The following is a 22453-nucleotide window of genomic DNA, read 5'->3' on the forward strand; positions in this document are numbered from 1 at the left end:
TTTCTTTTTTAATTTTTTATTAGGTATTTTCCTCATTTACATTTTCAATGCTACCCCAAAAGTCCCCCATACCCTCCCCCCATTCCCCTAATCCCACACTTCCACTTTTTGGCCCTGGCGTACCCCTGTACTGGGGCATATAAAGTTTGCATGACCAATGGGCCTCTCTTTCCACTGATGGCCGACTAGGCCATCTTCTACTACATATGCAGCTAGAGACAAGAGTTCTGGGGTACTGGTTAGTTCATATTGTTGTTCCACCTATAGGGTTGCAGATACCTTTAGCTCCTTGGGTACTTTCTCTAGCTCCTCCCTTGGGGGCCCTGTGATCCATCCAATAGCTGACTGTGAGCATCCACTTCTGTGTTTGCTAGGCCCCGACATAGTCTCACAAGAGACAGCTATATCAGGGTCCTTTCAGCAAAATCTTGCAAGTGTATGAAATGGTGTCAGCGTTTGGAGGCCGATTATGGGATGGATCCCTGGATATGGCAGTCTTTACATGGTCCATCCTTTTGTCTCTGCTCCAAACTTTGTCTCTGTAACTCCTTCCATGGGTGTTTTGTTTCCAATTCTAATAAGGGGCAAAGTGTCCACACTTTGGTCTTCGTTCTTCTTGAGTTTCATGTGTTTAGTAAATTGTATCTTATATCTTGGGTATTCTAAGTTTCTGGGCTAATATCCACTTATCAGTGAGTACATATCATTTGAGTTCTTCTGTGATTGGGTTACCTCACTCAGGATGATACCCTCCAGGTCCAACCATTTGCCTAGGAATTTCATAAATTCATTCTTTTTAATAGCTGAGTAGTACTCCATTGTGTATATGTACCACATTTTCTGTATCCATTCCTTTGTTGAGGGGCATCTGGGTTCTTTCCAGTTTCTGGCTATTATAAATAAGGCTGCTATGAACATAGTGGAACATGTGTCTTTCTTACTAGTTGGAACATCTTCTGGATATATGCCCAGGACAGATGTATGAATTTATGAGTTTTTTTTAAATCCATATGGTTTTATCCTAATATACATATCTAACAATTCTACTCATTATATCCATGAATCTACTGAGATATGGCATTCTGGAACTAATTTCCATGTCTTGCCGTGTTCTTAGGAAGTCCATTATGCTTTCTCAGCATTACAGATCACAGGTCTTTACAAGGAGTATGTTACACTGAATGCGGTTTCTTCCAATCTCTGCAAGTATCTAAAAATGAGATTCCCATGACAACTGAACCCCGTGGAGTCTCCACCTGTTGCCCTTGCCTTACTGAGACTGAATCTCAGTTGAGAGTCACTGCAGGCCTCCAGGCTTCAGTTGCAACCCCTTGCCTTAGCCAAGAGCAAGGCCAGACAAAGGAAAGGCACAGGACTGGTTTAAACAGGTCAGTGGTCAGCACTTCCCACATGCTTTCCTGTTTTTATTTTATATATTTTTTAAATAAAGTTTTTTGTTGTTGTTTTGAACCCTGAGCGAGTGGCACTCATGGACTCAGGGGCTGGTTCAATAGCAAGTCAACCACAGAACCACTGCTACAGTTAAGGTTTTGTGAGCCCAGAGTAGAGTAGATAATTGTAAAATGTATAGCTCAACTTCAGTGGCACCATTGTGATCACCACTTATCTCAAGATAACGGATAACTGTGCCACTCCAGAAAGTTGCTGTGTCCCCTTCCAGTCAATACCACCACCACCACCACCACCACCACCACCACCACCACCACGAGGATGACCACAGAATAAAATTCCCAGTTTCTGATTTGTTTATTTCTACATAATGTCTAGGAGGTTTACTTATGTTATATAACTGTCTTATAAGAACATGAGGTTTTAAAATTTATTCTATGAATATTTGGTTGTTTTCAGTTTTGACTATGATGAATGGAGCTGCAATAGACAGTCTTTCTGTGTAAGTGTTGAGGGAAGTATACAGGTAAGCATGCACGTGTGGGCATGTGTGGAGGTAAGATGTTGCCAAAGCTTTCCACCTTACCAGTCCAATCTCTTCCACACAACCTGAAGCACGTGCTCTACTAAGCGTGATTCAAAGAAGGAACAATCACCACACAGAAGCATCTGGATAAGAAAAGAGTTTGACAATAAAAAAACATTCCATGCTAAATCTACTTAGAGGGAAATATTATTTAATGGTAAAATTCAACATGTTTACACTTTCAGAATGGGGAGAATGTAAATACTTAGAAGTAAAGAGCACTTGGCATTGAATTAGCACATTCAATCTGTGAACTCAGTACTCATAAGCCATTCACTTGGGCTGGGCTTGGTGCACACTGATCCATCTGAGAACATGATCCACCCATTTATTCATGGCCACTTTCCCTTTTCTCAGTCCCACAAGGACTATCTGAAATTATAGTATTAGTATTTAATAACTCAATACTTGAACCCCTTATATTTAAAATTAGAATTGTAGATGAGCCCCACCTTCCCATGGAAAAGAATGACCACAGAATATCTTTTCTGCATCAACCTGCACCACCCTCCACCCTTTTCAGCCATTAAGGTACATTTTCCTTACATATTTACATCTAAGCAATGGTAACCCCATGGGTTTATTTCTCCTCTTTGCCTTTCTTCTGAACTTCAAATTTGTTTTGAGTCTCCATTTAGATACTCTGTTAAATCTGTGTGCCATTATAACAAAACACTGAATAGTTACAAATAAATATATTTCTCGCTCTTTGTGGGGCTGAGAAGTCTTAATACCCCAGCAGATGTGGTCTTTGGTGAGGGTTGCTCTCTACTTCCAAGATAGTGTCCTGTGCTGCACCCTCCAAAACAAAGTACTTTTACAATGTCTATACGAGAAGTGACAGAGGTTAAAAGAGATGATGCTATGTCCTCACGAGGTTCAAGGGACAGGAAGTCAAAATGGAGTGGGGAGCTCCCTACTTCACTGTAAGGTCTCTAACCCATTCATGACAACAGAAACCCAACTCTGCATCAGCATGCAGTTAAGTGAATGCATATAACGTACTTTTAGATATTCTACCAAATCCCTACTTCTTGATGGCTCATTCATTCACTGCTGGAAAATCGGTACCCTATTCAGAGCAGTTAATAGCCCACTCGAAGTGTTGCTATTTTAAGAGGAAAGATGTCTTTACGCCTTTCTTATCACATTAGTGATGAGTTTCAACAGGTGAATTTTGGAGGAATTAACCATAGTTGATTTTTCCCTGTCCATATTTAACTCTTTGTTAATCAGTCTTTCTCATTTCAGCTAGAGTCAACTGTCTTTCTAGATAACCAAGCTAAAAACTTAAAGTTACCAATTACCCTTTTCTTCACAATTAACATCCAGTTCTTTAAAAAGTTTCATTGAAATCTCTTTCAAATTATGTCCAGATTCAAACACCTCATCACAACCACTGCTGATACTTTTATCTTAGTCACTATTACTTCTCTGGCTTTCCAGCTTCCGATGGCTCTCGAAAGCATGCAATGATGCTTTGCAAAACCTAAGCGTGATGTATGACTGCTCTGCTCAAGCTCTCTACCTTCAACTCACACAACTGGATCCATACACAATGTCCCACCACCTCACTCAGAACCTGGCTTCTCTGACATGCATTCCCTTTGCTTTCCCTGGAATATCGACATTGATCTTTTTGCATCCCCTCTGTTAGGGAAGGCGGGGGGGGGGGGGGCACCTGGTGATTGTAGCAGGAATCTGCTGCTTCCATCAGTTGCAATATTGAGATGACATACTATTTTATGCTTTTCTATTTTAGCATAGTATGTTCTAGACTTAGCATGTCTACACATTCTTTTATAACCCTTTCATCATGAAGTGTTCTATTTGCTTTCCTTCTATGCAAGGGTGGTCTAGTTACTGCCCATCTGAAAGTGCTGCATGCTCCCAAAGTCCAGCTTCTGTGCTAGCATGCTGGCTCTCCCAGGTCATCACCCAGTCCTAAGAAAGATGAATAAGCACAGGAAACAGCCATGTGATCTAAGACTCTCTAAGGAACTAGGTTTATTTTTCCCTTTTGGGGCCATAAATAAGTAAACAGAGCTTACTAGTTTCTTATCATTACTTCATGAGCTGAAGGGAGTAGGGAGAGAAATAAATAGTGCAGAATTATGATTTCAAAAAGTATAGGTAATTTGCAGTTCTTGAAGAACAGTCACAGCTTCGTCAAACCTTCTATATGGTTTCCCCTAATCATGACATGGATATCGCTTCAAAGACTAACATATCTAAATCATGAAATAACTGCATCTATCTTGGCAGTTTTCTTTCTAATGCAGATCCAAGTAATCACTTCTCACAAGATTCTCAATGGCAACATGTCCAAAACTGAGCCCATAACCTCTACTCCACAGGCTCAGTGGTCCCCAGGAGGCTGTGTTTCAAAGGATGATTCTACCAACCTTACCAGCACCTATTTACAGACCTGCTTCCATCGCTTACGGTGGTACCCTTGCATGTAAAACATGGTGTGGCATGTAGCTGGTATTTAGTTTTTATGCATACATGCCACATTATGGAAACTGCCATATCAGACTTTTGAAAGTGCAATGAAAGATTTCTGTCTCCCAAACCCTAGCAGGTCTTTAATGCCTCTAAAGGCCAGGCTCTCCTCACCATCCCAAAGCTACTGCTATTTACTCAAACAGTTGGAATGCTGTTGAAAAGTCTCGTCATTACTGTGCATCAACATGCAGTTAAATGAATGAATTGATTATAATTTTCCCTGCTCTACCAAATCCCCACTTCTCACACTGTGCTTCATGAATGCACACCACTGCTGGAAAATGAGCACTAACGGTGTATTCAGGGCAGCTAATGGCAAATTTGAACAAAATGTTGCTGTCTTGATAGGAAAGATTTCTTTGAGCTCTACTAAGCATTTTTGAAAGCAAATTGTGTCAGCAGACTGACTGAAATTACATGCAAAATTATCAACACTATTCACACATGCTAGGCAACCATATGTAAAGATGAAACTTTCAAGATGCAGGAGATGGAGATGGATTATCTGCCTCTGTCTAATTGCCTCCAACCCAACATTCTGTTCTTGGGTAACGTGTGAACTACAAACAATTATGGTACACGACAGTGCGAGGCTTCATGTAGCAGTGCAGAAAGTGTCGCAGACTGCACATGTAGCCTTTCCTGTAGTCTACTGTTTTGAAACCTTGCTGGGTGTACGGTGTGATGAAGATGGATTGTTCCTGGGTCTGGTACACTGCCTTTTCTCTGTGTGGCATGAACAGAATGGTGCTTGCTGACCAGATTCTTCTGTTAGTTTCTCACTCACTAGAAAATATTAATTACCTATATGAGCAGTGTATCTGTTGGATATACAGTCATCACACTTGAAGGCAAACAATCAGTCCTAGGTTACCCGCTTCCTGATTTGACCTCTTAGCTAAAGTTTTCACATTCTTACTGGATCCTGAAAAGCAAGGAATGAAGTCTACACATGAAGTAGATAACTCTTCAGTTCTAACAATAAAGACACATGTTACTGTAACCACGAGCAACTCCAATGTTTTAAGAAATAATTTCTTGAGGTACAGGACTCCTTTGTATGAGGACAGGTAACACTAAGGGGAGAAAGGAGACCAGATAAAGCATTATGAATTAAAAAAACAAAACCAAAACCCTCCCAAAACCCATCAACTAAGGAAAAACCCCCCAACCCTCCATAAATACCACTGATTTTGTTTTATATCGTACTTCTAACTGCTGGGCTGGAGTCTGCCCGTAAGTGTGTTTTGTATACTCAATAAGATTTCATTGGAGAAAAATAATTTTTCTTTTGTGAGTGACTATTAATTGGAGATAGTCTCTGGGTTAGGTATGGGGGCTTGTGTCTGCTTCCCCTCACAGTGCTGGAACCCCATCTGTTAAGGCTACATGCATGCTGCCACAGTCTCTGTGACTGCATATATACATCAATCCTGTTGTATCTAGAAGGCCTTGTTTCCTTGGTGTCTTCCATCCCAATTGGCTTTTACAATCTTCCCATCTCTTCTACAGAGTTCCCTAAGCCCTGAAGAGAGGATTTGATGAAGACAACCATTTAGGACCAAGTGTTTGAAGGTCTCTTCTTCTCCGCTGTGGCTGTGTTTCTTCTCATCTATTGCAGGGGGAAGGAAGCTTCTCTAATCACAGGTGTGCAAGCCACTGACCTGATTATGGCAGGATGTCTTTAAAACTCATTGCTACATTCCTTTAACAGAACAATAGTATTTGGTTTTCCCCTACACCCATGGCCTATCTGTTTTACACAAGCAGTGTCAGGCAATGTGTTCCATCTCATGGTCAATTAAATGCAGTCAGAGTGGTCACTCCCATAAGCTTTGTGACACTATTGTACCAGTGTATACTGAAGGCAGGACACCACTGTAGACAAAAGGTTTGTAGCTGGGTTAGTGTTTACATTTTTCCTCTGGTAGCATGCAAGATACCCTCTAATACCATGAATACTAGTCAGTAGAGAGAAGGGCCTTAGGTAGACAACAGCTATACTTCTCTGTTTGGAAGTTCAGGAATACAGCCTTACCATCAGCTTGTGGAAATAACCAATGGTGCTGGCAATAGCCTAGTTGTTTAGAGGTTTCCATGAGGTCTCTTTGGTCAACAACTTGGTTAGTTGTAGCCCCTTCCTAGTACTGGAGGTTTCATTTGGTGTCGAGAGATATCTAGTTGGGGCTTTCTCTCAACTACTATTTGGTGACTAATTCTGATATAGAATGTATATTTTATTCTATTTAGCAACATCCCTAGCCTCTCTGCTCCCTACAAGCGATCCAACTAGACAAACTATCTAGAGAAAATGCTAAATATTTCCTGGCAGGCAAATCTGCCCCACTTGTGGGGGGGGGGGAACTGCTTTAGATAGCAGTTAATTATGTTAACCAACTCCATGAACTAACTATATTCTCCAGTCAGCTTTGCATTACTAGAACTAAATACCTTGAATGGACCAATGAAAAGAAAACAGGCTTATTGTAGCTTACTTTGAGAGTCTGGGCTCAGAGTTCAAGCCATTAGCCTAACTGTTTGGGGAATTTGTGGCTGAGCATCATACTACAGAAGGGCATTTGTGCTGAAGGAAGCTGCTCATTCATGACAACCAAGATGCAAAGACAGAGAAGGCAGCACAGTCCCAGCGTCACCTTCAAGGCCACACTTCCAGTGACCTAACTTCTTCCCACTCTGCTGGAGGTTACAGGTCCCACTACCTTGCAATAGTGCTCCAGGCTGGTGACTAAGCTTTTAATGAAAGCTGTGACACTTATCCCAAGCACAGCAATGAAAAACTAAGAGGTGCAAAAAGGTTAAATAATGTGGTTAGGGCCACAAAGAACAGTGATTTGGCTGTTCTCCCCGACCCCCACTCACAGTTGCCTGACTCCATGTCTTCGGAGCAAGTCCTACCTGCTGCCTTATGGAGACTTGGTCCTTCTATGACTTTCAGGTTTATTGCAGTGTGGCTTGGTATGCCACTGGCCTTTCCAGAGTTGTTGAAAAAGAATGCCCTCATTTATGAAGGCTGGTCATGGGTTGAAATGACAAGGAAGGAAGAGAGGAGGGTGGCCTTTAGCTGTGTGGTCTGGCTCTTGGTAAATTAAGAAATGTGTAAAGTGGAAGATTTACATAAGAAAACCTAAAAGCCCACAGTCACCATTCCCACCTCCACTTCTTTCAGATCAAGGTAGAGTACAAAGTATAAGCTGCCCCCTTAACAGAGATAGCTGCCTTACCAGCTAGCATGATTCTCAGTGTTAGATTTCTTCCTCTAATTGGAGAAATATGTCTTCTAAAGAGAAGATTTAATTTGCAGATGACCCTTGTTAAAATGCTAATATGTATATTAAGCTCTATTAGTCTTCATTTAAATAAATTGATCATATTACTGAGTCATTTAGCAAAGCTATTAGAAAGTAAATTACAAAACAGCAAACTTCTGAAGGCCCACATAGGGCAGGGAAAATGTAATTAGAGTATTGTTGAGGGAAGCTATTTCCAGGGCTAGTAATATGGTGTGATATGGTTCAGGACAGAAAATGTGCTATACAGGAGGCAGGTAACCAGCTGCCCTGAGGAGCAATGGTGTGGACACTAGAAACTCTGCCCCCTTCTCTTCCTATCTTCAGTTTCTCAGCTGCCAATTTCTGGTGTCAGTTTCTACCTCACACTTCAGCCTGAACCATGACTCAGCACCTGTGTAGCAAAACAGTAGGAGCCAAAATCTCATATCCCAGGAGGCACTGCTCCCAACGGCAACCTACAGGCCTGTCTCCTCTCCACAGAGCTCTGCATGTGGAAACCCAAGTGTGATTCTGTCCTGTGCTCAGCTCTTCCTGGGCACTGTCTTCACCAAACATGCTGTGAAGGGCAGGAAGAAACATGCTCACTGGCTGTGGTGCTGGCCTCCTGACTGTAAAGTTCCCATTTTACTCAGGAGACAAAACACAATTTTATTCCTCTTTGTATTCCTTACCTCAAATTAAGAGACAGAAATTAACTTGTTATTTTTGAAGAAGAAAGGGTCAGAAAATCACCACATGAAAAGACTTCGTACCTAGGAATGCTGACTGTGAGAATTTTTCTTCATAAAATGGAATGAAAGAGTAAAATATCTCCAAAATTTAAACTAAATTATAATTAAACTCTTTAAACCCATTCAGTTTTCAAGTATTCAGTGGTAACAGGAAACTATTTAGAAAATATGAACAAGTAAGGTGGTCAGAACCAAAGAACACAGCTAATGTAAGAGGAAGAATTTTATTGTGGCGCTCTCAAAATTCATCAACTCAAAAGAAAAATGGAAGGAAGGAACACAATACGTTGGTGAACTGGGAGTGACCAGTACTGTCAGGTTAGCAAGCAGAGTTAGACATGAAGCTGCTGTGTGCACAATGAACAAGCTGCCAGGTTTTGAGAAAACTAGGTAAGAAGATAAACATACACAGCACATACTTTAGCAACTATGATCTTTTAAAATAGTGGCCTTAGGAAATCTGCTTTGGCAAGAGCCAGCAGAGACTCCTGTGGAGAGGAAGTGAAAAGGCTGGGCAAATAAACAAGGGCTGCTGGCACGTTCAAAGCGCAGGGGATAGTTCATAGAGCAAAACACAGTCCTAAGTAAATGGGTTTCAGGCAATTTCAGTGTTAAGATAACATCATTAAGAGTAGAACAGATTGTGCTCAAACCCTGCTGTTTATAATTAACACGTTGCTTCCAAATACTCCTGGGCCCCTGGTAAACCGTCTTCTGCTCACAGCTACCCAGACCAATCAGAGGGTTTTCATCGGATTCCATGCTGGGCCAGCACCTGTTTGGACAAATCCAATCCAGCCAAAGAACTCCTTTCCCCGGCCAGCTGAGTATTTGGATGAACACAGCTTGGCTTAGTCATTGTCACAGTGTCCATATGGCTTTGAGGCTTGTTTTCACAAGAAATCATACAAGTATTTTATTATGTCAAAGTTCACCATCCTAGAAACAAAAACAGATAGCATGTTAGCCTCCCGTCTCGACTGCTCAGCTCTGAATGACTGCAAAGCAAACTACAACTGGACAATGCTGTCAGATGCACTAGAACTCATTTTGTTTTAAATGTAACTTACAAACACAACTTTTAAACCGTTTTGAGCCATTCATAAAGTACTTAAGACAAACACAAAGTCAGAGCCTCTCAACACTTTGTGTGTGAACTATACGGTACAAAGTTTAGACTTTATTTGAAAACTACTTGCTTTCTGCCTAATAATCAGGATGAAGTAATTAGAGATGCAGAAGTATTTAAATCTTGTTTGCTTCAGAACATTGTTTATCTTCCCAAACACCTGTTTTATCACCACATCATGCACAGCTCATCTGTCCTCATTTGTAGCTTTCATTATCTTCAGTCTTTTAGCAGCGGCTGACCTGTATGCGCATTTCAACTAAATCTGTATGATCCAAGAATATGGTACAACAGACGATGTAGATGTATATTTTTATACTCTGATGGCAGGCATTATAAAATAACAGAGGAAGAGACATATAATTATTTTCCTTTCTCCAAACTCATTCTTCACTATAAATATTCAGACTTGGAGGTTTATTATTTGAATAAATGTTCAAAATAATTAGATATAATGATCTAGCAATAAGTATAAAATTAAAGCCCTAAGTATTCAGTTCTGCAAGAATAATCATCCGCTTGAGAACAGCCTTTTCAAGTCACTAATTGCACATTCTTACTTATTAAACGATCATTAGTATTCTTTTTGTCTATCATTTTGTTATATACTTTCTAAAAAAGTTTCTACACAAATGACTGACAAGCCAAATATTTTTTAAATATATGGCTAGGGAATTATAAAGATTTTGAAACACATTTAAAAATAGCTCCATTTGTGAGATGCTCTGGCTACCGAGATACCCAACAGTGAAGAATACATTTACTATAACAAGTGCCTCCCTGAGAAATACGGAACCTTTCTAAGCAGCAAAACAGTGATCATTTCAATTAAGTCCTCTCAGGCACAAGGCTATAATGTGGCTATAATGTCACAACATGGTCCTTTCACTTACCTCTCAAACCTACTGCCAGTGAAGTCCCTATAGTAATGATCTTAAAATACCTTACAGTTAGTAACCTGACTTATGAATTGTCTTGAGGGAAACCAGAAATAGCAGGCTAGACTTTCTCATCCATGAGGAAGTGGAAAGGTGTATTTGTACAACTCTCTGAATACATTCCCCTGATGGCTTTGAATGGTCAACAAAGTAAAATCGATTTAATGCCTTACTTTTGCTTATTTGTTTGTTTTTGGTTTGGTTTTTTTGTTTTGTCCTTAGTGAAAACAAAAAGTCCTGAAGAAGTTAAAAAAAAAAAAAACCAACAAAAAACAACTAACACCAAACATAGGAGAATTTGTATATTCCAAAGCATATTATTCAATGGACTACTGCATGGGAGGCTAAATAATCAGTGTGACGACACATCTACAAGACTAGGAATGCACAGAGAACAGAGTCAAGAACACACAGGGAGGACACAGAGTCACAGTTTTGTGGCAGTAAACATTGAAAAATGTTTGCCCAAACAAATGAAAACAGATTACTTTGTGATAGGACTCTTTGTCTCAGTAAAAATTTGTGTTATTATGGCATAGTTTATACAACAAAATACTAATAGAATAAATGATATGATTTAAACACCTTAAGCAATTAAAAAAATTCATTTATAGACAATTCACTGTATTCTGTGTGTCTACTTTGTCAGTAAGCCATTCCTAAGAAAGCAAATCATACTATGTAATTTCTTCTTCTGAAAGATTTTTAGGACTGGGTTAAGAGCACACAGTGCTCTTGCAGAGGACCCGGGTTAGAGTTCTAACTCCCACACGTGGCTGGCTCACAACTACCTGTACATCTAGTTTCAGGGACCCATTACCTCTGGCTTCCGCAGTTATGTGCACTCATGTGCATATACCTGCACACAGGCACACACACCTAACTAAACAAAAGATTCATCTGTGGTCCCCACAAAGCCCAGAAGAGGGCGCTGAATCCACTGAAACTGAAGTATGAGCTGCCAGCCTGGCAGGTGATGGGAGCCTGAGCAAGGTCCTCTGCAAGAGCAGCAAATGCTCTTCCCTGCCCATGTGGTGAGATTTCATAGCTCCCCTCCAAAACCCAACAAATCATCAAGCAACAACAAAACCCAACATCTAAGTAACCAGGGAACTGTGTAGAAGATCACTACTTTATGCAGCATTTATCAAGCAAGGTATCCAATTACTTCCATGGTCCCCCCAGCTCTCAACAAACAGGTGACCTGCCAACTGACCCCTTATCTCTTCTGAAACAATTTAGAATTTCAACAGCATGACCACAGTGGCAATGCCAAGTACCAGGGTGCACACAGCACAGTAACTGAGGACAAACAAATCATGTTAAAGAAATCTTTGGTCTATGACAACTGTATACTTGCATTTGCTTCTGCCCTTTGAGTTTAGATGCACATTACACTCGTACACATACAATTTTAAGACTTCTGATAACATGCACATAGCCCAGGGTTCTGTTTCCCATGAAATACAAATTATTTTCTAAAGTAAGCAGCTAGAAAGAAATAGGATAAATACAATGTGAATGACAATTTCTCTAGGAGTAATTCTTTTTGTATCTATGAATATGTGGAAAATATGTACGTATGCAGGCTTGCACGTATATTAGCGCACATGTGCTGGCATGTGCACATGCAAGCTTGACATTGACACTGTGTGTCTCCCTTGATCAGGTTCTACTTTATTTACTGAGACTAAATCTAGTCCTCACCAATCCAGCTAGCCTAGCTAGGCAGCTCCACCCTGACATCATGACCCTGTCTCTCATGTGCTGGGATTACAGGCAGATGCCCCTTCTGCCCCGCCTTAGCCTGGTTCTGTTGTTCTGAACCTTTGTCCTGAAGCTTGCATGGAAATGCTTTACTCACTGAGATGCTGTCTCCCCAGCCCTCCTATGGGGAACTCTTAAATCAGAATTTATAAAAACAGAACTAAACCACATAACATACATTTAAGGGTTTAGTTTTATCTGTATCTTTTTATTTCACCTTGTAAATTCTTTTACTCATAGTAAAGACATTTTTGTCTCATGATTTTATACTTTGTGGCTAGTTTTGAAAATCTGTCTCTTTTGACAACTTTTGCCACTAACAAACTTTATCCTCCAGCCTTGAGGCATCCTGCAGTCTTTCCATCGACTATGGAGAACTGCAAATGCCTGCCTTTTGCCCCACAGTAAGGTCGTTCCATAGTCTCCCCCAGAACTCCTGGTTATATGTTCTCTTCACACTTCTACTCCACATTCTGATTTCTTCTTGGAAGCAGCTTCCTGTCTATAAGTTCTCTATATCTTCAGTCAATCTCCTTTCTCTCATTTGGGCAGTAACTAAAAACATGGCTCTCCCTGAAAAGCACAGTTTTCTCTTCAGTTCTTGCTAATAAAGATTCATCTCTCAAATGTATGTCAGAGAGTTCCGTCAGGTGAGGTTGGTGTCCTTGTGTAAGATCCCTGCCCTTGAGACCCAGCCCCTTCCAGTCACCAGCCTTCTATCTACCTTGTTACCATTTCTTAGTCATTGAATACAGTTAGCATGGAGTTTGGTTTCCTTTGCATCCCAAGACCTGGAATCTCACTATATATGTCATTTCATTCCTAATACTCTAAATAAATATACTCAGTAATATTCTACCTCTCAGAGCTTATCTACTGAGATGTTATTTGTTCCATTTCAAGTATCTGGGACACCTAGAGGACAATTAGACTACAGACCCCTTCATCTTATTCTGATCTACAAATACTGAGTGTTTGTGCTAGGCATGAAATTCTTGGCCCCTGGTGGTTTATCTTCCTTTCTGTCCAGTTCAGACTCCACAGCTCATCACACCAAGAGCTCACTTGCTAGCATCTACTGAGCTCATCTGGCAAAATCCCAGTACTATGTGATTTCAATTATTATTCTCAGCAGCCCTGGTATCTAGCATATGGAATGCTGCTGGAAAAGATCACAAGTCTCACAGACTGATGCCACTGTAAACTCAAGGTCAAGACTTCCAAACCCTCTCAGCATGCTGCTTTTCTTGTGAGCACTGGCTTCCATACCCACAGGCACTGATTCTGATAGGACTCACTGTTCTCAGTAAAAGCTGCTACTGTTTCTGCCTTTGGTAACAATTCTGCCTCTTCCTTAATGGAGAAGAGGGAAGAGATCAGGTGAGAAGTTCCTCACCTTTTTGCTACCAAGGTCAGCACCTGGATCTGCCCCGTTCAGTCTAGGCCCAAGTTCACTGCTGTCTCAACCTGAGTTTGACCAGCTCCTTGCTACATCCCAGGCTTACACAGCACTGCGAATATTTTGTGTTTTAATTTTACTTTGTTTTGTATCATTAACTTTCCTTTGTTTTTCCTCAGCATTTAAGTAGATTCTTATCTTCAAAATAAAAGCTAACCACATAAATGCACACAAGTTGTAGCGATGTCAGACTTGTTTCTGAGTGTCCAAAGACCAGCACTGTGTTTGTATACAACAGGATCATGAATGTTAAATGCATAAAAGAACAAAAGCCAAAGCTGTGCTTGCCGTATCTTCTTTCTTATCAATATCTCTGCAACAGAATGGACTGTGACACCTGCCTACGCCGACCTGCAGGTGCGTGCGTCTCATGCAATCAGGACTCTGATTCCCCTCACTGCTGAGCTTCTTAGTCTATATGCAGCTTCTTAGTCTATATGCAGCTTCTTAGTCTATATGCAGCTTCCTTAGTCTATATGCAGCTTCTTAGTCTATATGCAGCTTCTTAGTCTATATGCAGCTTCCTTAGTCTATATGCAGCTTCTTAGTCTATATGCAGCTTCTTAGTCTATATGCAGCTTCTTAGTCTATATGCAGCTTCCTTAGTCTATATGCAGCTTCTTAGTCTATATGCAGCTTCCTTAGTCTATATGCAGCTTCTTAGTCTATATGCAGCTTCTTAGTCTATATGCAGCTTCTTAGTCTATATGCAGCTTCTTAGTCTATATGCAGCTTCTTAGTCTATATGCAGCTTCCTTAGTCTATATGCAGCTTCTTAGTCTATATGCAGCTTCTTAGTCTATATGCAGCTTCCTTAGTCTATATGCAGCTTCTTAGTCTATATGCAGCTTCTTAGTCTATATGCAGCTTCTTAGTCTATATGCAGCTTCTTAGTCTATATGCAGCTTCTTAGTCTATATGCAGCTTCTTAGTCTATATGCAGCTTCTTAGTCTATATGCAGCTTCTTAGTCTATATGCAGCTTCTTAGTCTATATGCAGCTTCCTTAGTCTATATGCAGCTTCTTAGTCTATATGCAGCTTCCTTAGTCTATATGCAGCTTCTTAGTCTATATGCAGCTTCTTAGTCTATATGCAGCTTCTTAGTCTATATGCAGCTTCTTAGTCTATATGCAGCTTCTTAGTCTATATGCAGCTTCTTAGTCTATATGCAGCTTCTTAGTCTATATGCAGCTTCTTAGTCTATATGCAGCTTCCTTAGTCTATATGCAGCTTCCTTAGTCTATATGCAGCTTCTTAGTCTATATGCAGCTTCCTTAGTCTATATGCAGCTTCTTAGTCTATATGCAGCTTCTTAGTCTATATGCAGCTTCTTAGTCTATATGCAGCTTCTTAGTCTATATGCAGCTTCTTAGTCTATATGCAGCTTCTTAGTCTATATGCAGCTTCTTAGTCTATATGCAGCTTCTTAGTCTATATGCAGCTTCTTAGTCTATATGCAGCTTCTTAGTCTATATGCAGCTTCTTAGTCTATATGCAGCTTCTTAGTCTATATGCAGCTTCCTTAGTCTATATGCAGCTTCTTAGTCTATATGCAGCTTCTTAGTCTATATGCAGCTTCTTAGTCTATATGCAGCTTCTTAGTCTATATGCAGCTTCCTTAGTCTATATGCAGCTTCTTAGTCTATATGCAGCTTCCTTAGTCTATATGCAGCTTCTTAGTCTATATGCAGCTTCTTAGTCTATATGCAGCTTCCTTAGTCTATATGCAGCTTCTTAGTCTATATGCAGCTTCCTTAGTCTATATGCAGCTTCTTAGTCTATATGCAGCTTCTTAGTCTATATGCAGCTTCCTTAGTCTATATGCAGCTTCTTAGTCTATATGCAGCTTCTTAGTCTATATGCAGCTTCTTAGTCTATATGCAGCTTCTTAGTCTATATGCAGCTTCTTAGTCTATATGCAGCTTCTTAGTCTATATGCAGCTTCTTAGTCTATATGCAGCTTCTTAGTCTATATGCAGCTTCTTAGTCTATATGCAGCTTCCTTAGTCTATATGCAGCTTCTTAGTCTATATGCAGCTTCTTAGTCTATATGCAGTTTCCTTAGTCTATATGCAGCTTCTTAGTCTATATGCAGCTTCTTAGTCTATATGCAGCTTCTTAGTCTATATGCAGCTTCTTAGTCTATATGCAGCTTCCTTAGTCTATATGCAGCTTCTTAGTCTATATGCAGCTTCTTAGTCTATATGCAGCTTCTTAGTCTATATGCAGCTTCCTTAGTCTATATGCAGCTTCTTAGTCTATATGCAGCTTCCTTAGTCTATATGCAGCTTCTTAGTCTATATGCAGCTTCTTAGTCTATATGCAGCTTCTTAGTCTATATGCAGCTTCCTTAGTCTATATGCAGCTTCTTAGTCTATATGCAGCTTCTTAGTCTATATGCAGCTTCCTTAGTCTATATGCAGCTTCTTAGTCTATATGCAGCTTCTTAGTCTATATGCAGCTTCTTAGTCTATATGCAGCTTCTTAGTCTATATGCAGCTTCTTAGTCTATATGCAGCTTCTTAGTCTATATGCAGCTTCTTAGTCTATATGCAGCTTCTTAGTCTATATGCAGCTTCTTAGTCTATATGCAGCTTCTTAGTCTATATGCAGCTTCTTAGTCTATATGCAGCTTCCTTAGTCTATATGCAGCTTCTAGTCTATATGCAGCTTCCTTAGTCTATATGCAGCTTCTTAGTCTATATGCAGCTTCTTAGTCTATATGCAGCTTCTTAGTCTATATGCAGCTTCTTAGTCTATATGTAGCTTCTTAGTCTATATGCAGCTTCTTAGTCTATATGCAGCTTCTTAGTCTATATGCAGCTTCTTAGTCTATATGCAGCTTCCTTAGTCTATATGCAGCTTCTTAGTCTATATGCAGCTTCTTAGTCTATATGCAGCTTCCTTAGTCTATATGCAGCTTCTTAGTCTATATGCAGCTTCTTAGTCTATATGCAGCTTCTTAGTCTATATGCAGCTTCTTAGTCTATATGCAGCTTCTTAGTCTATATGCAGCTTCTTAGTCTATATGCAGCTTCTTAGTCTATATGCAGCTTCTTAGTCTATATGCAGCTTCTTAGTCTATATGCAGCTTCTTAGTCTATATGCAGCTTCTTAGTCTATATGCAGCTTCCTTAGTCTATATGCAGCTTCTTAGTCTATATGCAGCTTCTTAGTCTATATGCAGCTTCTTAGTCTATATGCAGCTTCTTAGTCTATATGCAGCTTCCTTAGTCTATATGCAGCTTCTTAGTCTATATGCAGCTTCCTTAGTCTATATGCAGCTTCTTAGTCTATATGCAGCTTCCTTAGTCTATATGCAGCTTCCTTAGTCTATATGCAGCTTCCTTAGTCTATATGCAGCTTCCTTAGTCTATATGCAGCTTCTTAGTCTATATGCAGCTTCCTTAGTCTATATGCAGCTTTCTTAGTCTATATGCAGCTTCTTAGTCTATATGCAGCTTCTTAGTCTATATGCAGCTTCTTAGTCTATATGCAGCTTCTTAGTCTATATGCAGCTTCTTAGTCTATATGCAGCTTCTTAGTCTATATGCAGCTTCTTAGTCTATATGCAGCTTCTTAGTCTATATGCAGCTTCTTAGTCTATATGCAGCTTCCTTAGTCTATATGCAGCTTCTTAGTCTATATGCAGCTTCTTAGTCTATATGCAGCTTCCTTAGTCTATATGCAGCTTCCTTAGTCTATATGCAGCTTCTTAGTCTATATGCAGCTTCCTTAGTCTATATGCAGCTTCTTAGTCTATATGCAGCTTCCTTAGTCTATATGCAGCTTCTTAGTCTATATGCAGCTTCTTAGTCTATATGCAGCTTCTTAGTCTATATGCAGTTTCCTTAGTCTATATGCAGCTTCTTAGTCTATATGCAGCTTCTTAGTCTATATGCAGCTTCCTTAGTCTATATGCAGCTTCTTAGTCTATATGCAGCTTCCTTAGTCTATATGCAGCTTCTTAGTCTATATGCGGCTTCTTAGTCTATATGCAGCTTCTTAGTCTATATGCAGCTTCTTAGTCTATATGCAGCTTCTTAGTCTATATGCAGCTTCTTAGTCTATATGCAGCTTCTTAGTCTATATGCAGCTTCTTAGTCTATATGCAGCTTCTTAGTCTATATGCAGCTTCTTAGTCTATATGCAGCTTCTTAGTCTATATGCAGCTTCTTAGTCTATATGCAGCTTCCTTAGTCTATATGCAGCTTCTTAGTCTATATGCAGCTTCTTAGTCTATATGCAGTTTCCTTAGTCTATATGCAGCTTCTTAGTCTATATGCAGCTTCTTAGTCTATATGCAGCTTCTTAGTCTATATGTAGCTTCTTAGTCTATATGCAGCTTCTTAGTCTATATGCAGCTTCTTAGTCTATATGCAGCTTCTTAGTCTATATGCAGCTTCCTTAGTCTATATGCAGCTTCTTAGTCTATATGCAGCTTCCTTAGTCTATATGCAGCTTCTTAGTCTATATGCAGCTTCCTTAGTCTATATGCAGCTTCTTAGTCTATATGCAGCTTCTTAGTCTATATGCAGCTTCCTTAGTCTATATGCAGCTTCTTAGTCTATATGCAGCTTCTTAGTCTATATGCAGCTTCCTTAGTCTATATGCAGCTTCTTAGTCTATATGCAGCTTCTTAGTCTATATGCAGCTTCCTTAGTCTATATGCAGCTTCTTAGTCTATATGCAGCTTCTTAGTCTATATGCAGCTTCCTTAGTCTATATGCAGCTTCTTAGTCTATATGCAGCTTCTTACTCTATATGCAGCTTCTTAGTCTATATGCAGCTTCTTAGTCTATATGCAGCTTCTTAGTCTATATGCAGCTTCTTAGTCTATATGCAGCTTCTTAGTCTATATGCAGCTTCTTAGTCTATATGCAGCTTCCTTAGTCTATATGCAGCTTCTTAGTCTATATGCAGCTTCTTAGTCTATATGCAGCTTCCTTAGTCTATATGCAGCTTCTTAGTCTATATGCAGCTTCCTTAGTCTATATGCAGCTTCTTAGTCTATATGCAGCTTCTTAGTCTATATGCAGCTTCTTAGTCTATATGCAGCTTCTTAGTCTATATGCAGCTTCCTTAGTCTATATGCAGCTTCTTAGTCTATATGCAGCTTCCTTAGTCTATATGCAGCTTCTTAGTCTATATGCAGCTTCCTTAGTCTATATGCAGCTTCCTTAGTCTATATGCAGCTTCTTAGTCTATATGCAGCTTCCTTAGTCTATATGCAGCTTCTTAGTCTATATGCAGCTTCTTAGTCTATATGCAGCTTCTTAGTCTATATGCAGCTTCCTTAGTCTATATGCAGCTTCTTAGTCTATATGCAGCTTCCTTAGTCTATATGCAGCTTCTTAGTCTATATGCAGCTTCCTTAGTCTATATGCAGCTTCTTAGTCTATATGCAGCTTCTTAGTCTATATGCAGCTTCTTAGTCTATATGCAGCTTCCTTAGTCTATATGCAGCTTCTTAGTCTATATGCAGCTTCTTAGTCTATATGCAGCTTCTTAGTCTATATGCAGCTTCTTAGTCTATATGCAGCTTCTTAGTCTATATGCAGCTTCTTAGTCTATATGCAGCTTCTTAGTCTATATGCAGCTTCTTAGTCTATATGCAGCTTCCTTAGTCTATATGCAGCTTCTTAGTCTATATGCAGCTTCTTAGTCTATATGCAGCTTCTTAGTCTATATGCAGCTTCTTAGTCTATATGCAGCTTCCTTAGTCTATATGCAGCTTCTTAGTCTATATGCAGCTTCTTAGTCTATATGCAGCTTCCTTAGTCTATATGCAGCTTCCTTAGTCTATATGCAGGGGAGAGTTCTACACACATGCAACTCCATATAACTACGTTATTTGCTTAAATTTGACTATGACCTCTTCCCTATGTTTTTTTCTTCAAAAGTAGAATTCTTAATAACTGCACAGTATCTTTCCTAAGAATATACATTATTGATTGATCTAGTAGTTTGTTCTTTAAAACTTTGCTGACTAGCTGTCACTGTTTTGCTCAACTTGACACAAACTAGAGTGATCAAGTGAAAAATACAGACCCCCAGATTAGTCTATAGATAAGGATATAGAGTTGTTTTTGTTTGTTTGTTTGTTTGTTTGTTTTGATTAATGATTGATATGGGTGGGCCCAGCCCACTCTGGTGACCCTAGGCAGATGGTCTTGGTGGTATAAAAAGCAGTACATGAGTCATGAAAAGCAAGCCAGTAGGAAGAGATTCCCATGGTCTCTGCATGACTTTCTACTTCCAGGTTCCTGCCCTGCTTGAGTTCCTAAGTTGGCTTCTCTCAATGGATGGAGTGTGATCAGGAGAGAGAGCCAAATAAGCCCTCTCCTCCCCAAGTTGCATTTGGCCATGATCTCTCTCAGAGCAATAGAAAGCAAATTAGGATAGCCACAGACGCCTCAAAGTAGACCCAGCCACTTCTCTGACAATCATCATAGGGACTTTCTCCTCCTACCATACCTCAATTTCGAGTGAGACTGTGTTCTTCACTCTTTTTCTTGATGTCACCTCCAAAACAAGCCCACATGGTTCCGTCCTACCTAAGGTTTTACTGAACTGGAAAGGACAAGAGTATTTTGACTTATATTTATCAGTGTAAATTGTAAGGTGAATAATTAGAGTTCATCTTCCTAAAACTCAGCCCAGAGGATGGAAAGTGATACAGGAAGTGGTGAGGATAGTGATGATATATCGGAAAAGGCTTCAGAAATACAAGGTCACAGTGAAATATAAGTGGAGAAAAGCTACATGCGAAATGGTGAATGTAAAAACCTAGAAAAGGCTCAAGTGTGAGTCCACAGGACGAAGGCCATATGTATGTAGGAAGATACAGGAGATTTGTGTCTAGGAGACTGAAGCTAATTGTTATAGATCTTTCTGACTGTAGTGAGGAGAGTGGGTTATATTTAGATAAGAGTAGAGACAATCAATTAGGAGGCTACTAAAGAGTGAGAGAACATCACTGAGTGGTAAAGCCACCAATGTGTGATCTACAGAAGGACTACAGACCTCACAGAACAGTGAGTAGACATGGACAGTACGGGAGAAAAGAACAAGGTCACTCTCAAATTCTAGGCCTCTGCAGCACGGCAGACCGCAGTGCTGACCGCTCAAACAGGACCAGGAAGGAAAGATCAGCCTTTCTTTTCTTGTTTATGCGTGAAAACAGATCAGACTTTCTGAATTCAGTCTTGAGTTGGACTATAATGTCTAATAAAGGTCAAAAATATGAAATATGAAAATGAAATGGCCTTTAACAATAATGGGACTTACTAATGGTTGTTGAAGTTGTAGGTATAGCTAAAATTGCTTAGGAGAAAAGTGTATTATGAGAAAAGAAGCTGGGATCAAGCCTCAAGGAACAACTAACTCCGTTTAAAGGTCAGGTAGAGAGAACAGGCTGGCAAATGAACCCCAGCAAAAACAGACAAAGAAACCAAGAGAAAAGCCAGCACCATGGAGTCAGGGTCTCCAGAAGAGGGCTTCAGAACCACTGGGAAAACAAGCAGCTGGGGAGGAGTGCCCTCTGGGGAAGTGGAGGGGGAGGCGTTCTGAACAAAGGCAGGTGAAGAATTCCTTAGGCAGGGAGGGTCCCCATGCCCACTCTACATACACTCAGGCAGGGAGATATAGATGGCCACCCGCAGTAATGGCACTGACAGGGTTCTAAACCAATGGCTTCAGTATTTCTGAATGAAGCATGGAAAGGGGAGCACAGGCGTCAGGATGTATAGTTTACTTACAGTCAGGAATCTAGTAGGCAGGACAGAATGCTATAAACTACACGCTAAACTGTCCTGGCTGGGAGTCTGAAGCAGGGTAATCATCCCTGAGGAGAACAAGGAAAGAGGAGGGGTCATGGGAATGATTTCATGACAGACAGCAAGCAGCCTTGGAGGATCTGCTGCCACTAGAGAGAGGGGTAGTCTAGGCAGTCAGTTAAGGACGTGAGGAAGAGGACTGGGGAAGGTGGTAGCACGTGGGATGGAGAGAGACAGAGCTCAAGCCAGCACCTGCTAGTGTGTGTCATAAGATGTCACGCGAGAGCAGGAGGGCTGATGAGGGAAGAGGATGCCCTTGTGGTGTGGAGTGTCATGTTTCCATACATATGAGCTTTGGTAGCCAATGATCTCTGGAATCCAACCTTCCTATATATAGTACTGCAGTCAATTCATTTCTGTCATCTAACACACTAGCTGCGACTTGTAACTTTACATCATTGATAAACTAGATTAGAGGATGCTACAATGGAACTTATTCAATCTTGGCAGCTAAATGATCTTTTCTTGTTTAAATGACTTTTTATTATATTAGGAAGGATACTTTTAGTTAGCATACAATTTGCATAACTGTGACATTTTACACAATCAGATAATCTACACTTACCGTGCAATAGCTCTGATGAAATCTAGAGAAACTGTGCATTTGTATTTTGGCCCATTAAGTTGATCTTCATGACCAACTATGGTTAACAGCTGTAGAGTCACTAGGGAGGTAATCTAAAAATGAAAGGATATTCTTATGAGAAAATTTAATGAGACTGAATGATACCTTTATTTACTTACAGTGCTATTAATAAAGACATAAATGAATCCA

The 22453-nt window shown here is 40.1% G+C and overlaps 1 protein-coding gene across 2 annotated transcripts in view; it reads right to left on the reverse strand.

Moving 5' to 3' along the window:
• Window positions 1–8747: 8747 nt before the first annotated feature.
• Orc5 (origin recognition complex, subunit 5) overlaps window positions 8748–22453 on the reverse strand; it is a 63859-nt gene continuing 50153 nt past the window's right edge. The window contains exons 13-14 of one of the 2 annotated variants that reach the window (NM_011959.3): window positions 22244–22356; window positions 8748–9485 (exon numbers count right to left, since the gene is read on the reverse strand). In NM_011959.3, coding sequence (NP_036089.1) covers window positions 9440–9485; window positions 22244–22356 — 159 coding nt within the window. In that variant the 3' untranslated portion in view covers window positions 8748–9439. The remainder of the gene's footprint in view (window positions 9486–22243; window positions 22357–22453) is intronic. The other variant, XM_006535716.4, reaches the window with a different exon arrangement.

The sequence above is a fragment of the Mus musculus genome, chromosome 5 (assembly GCF_000001635.26).
Source record: "Mus musculus strain C57BL/6J chromosome 5, GRCm38.p6 C57BL/6J".
In the NCBI taxonomy this organism is placed as follows: domain Eukaryota; kingdom Metazoa; phylum Chordata; class Mammalia; order Rodentia; family Muridae; genus Mus; species Mus musculus.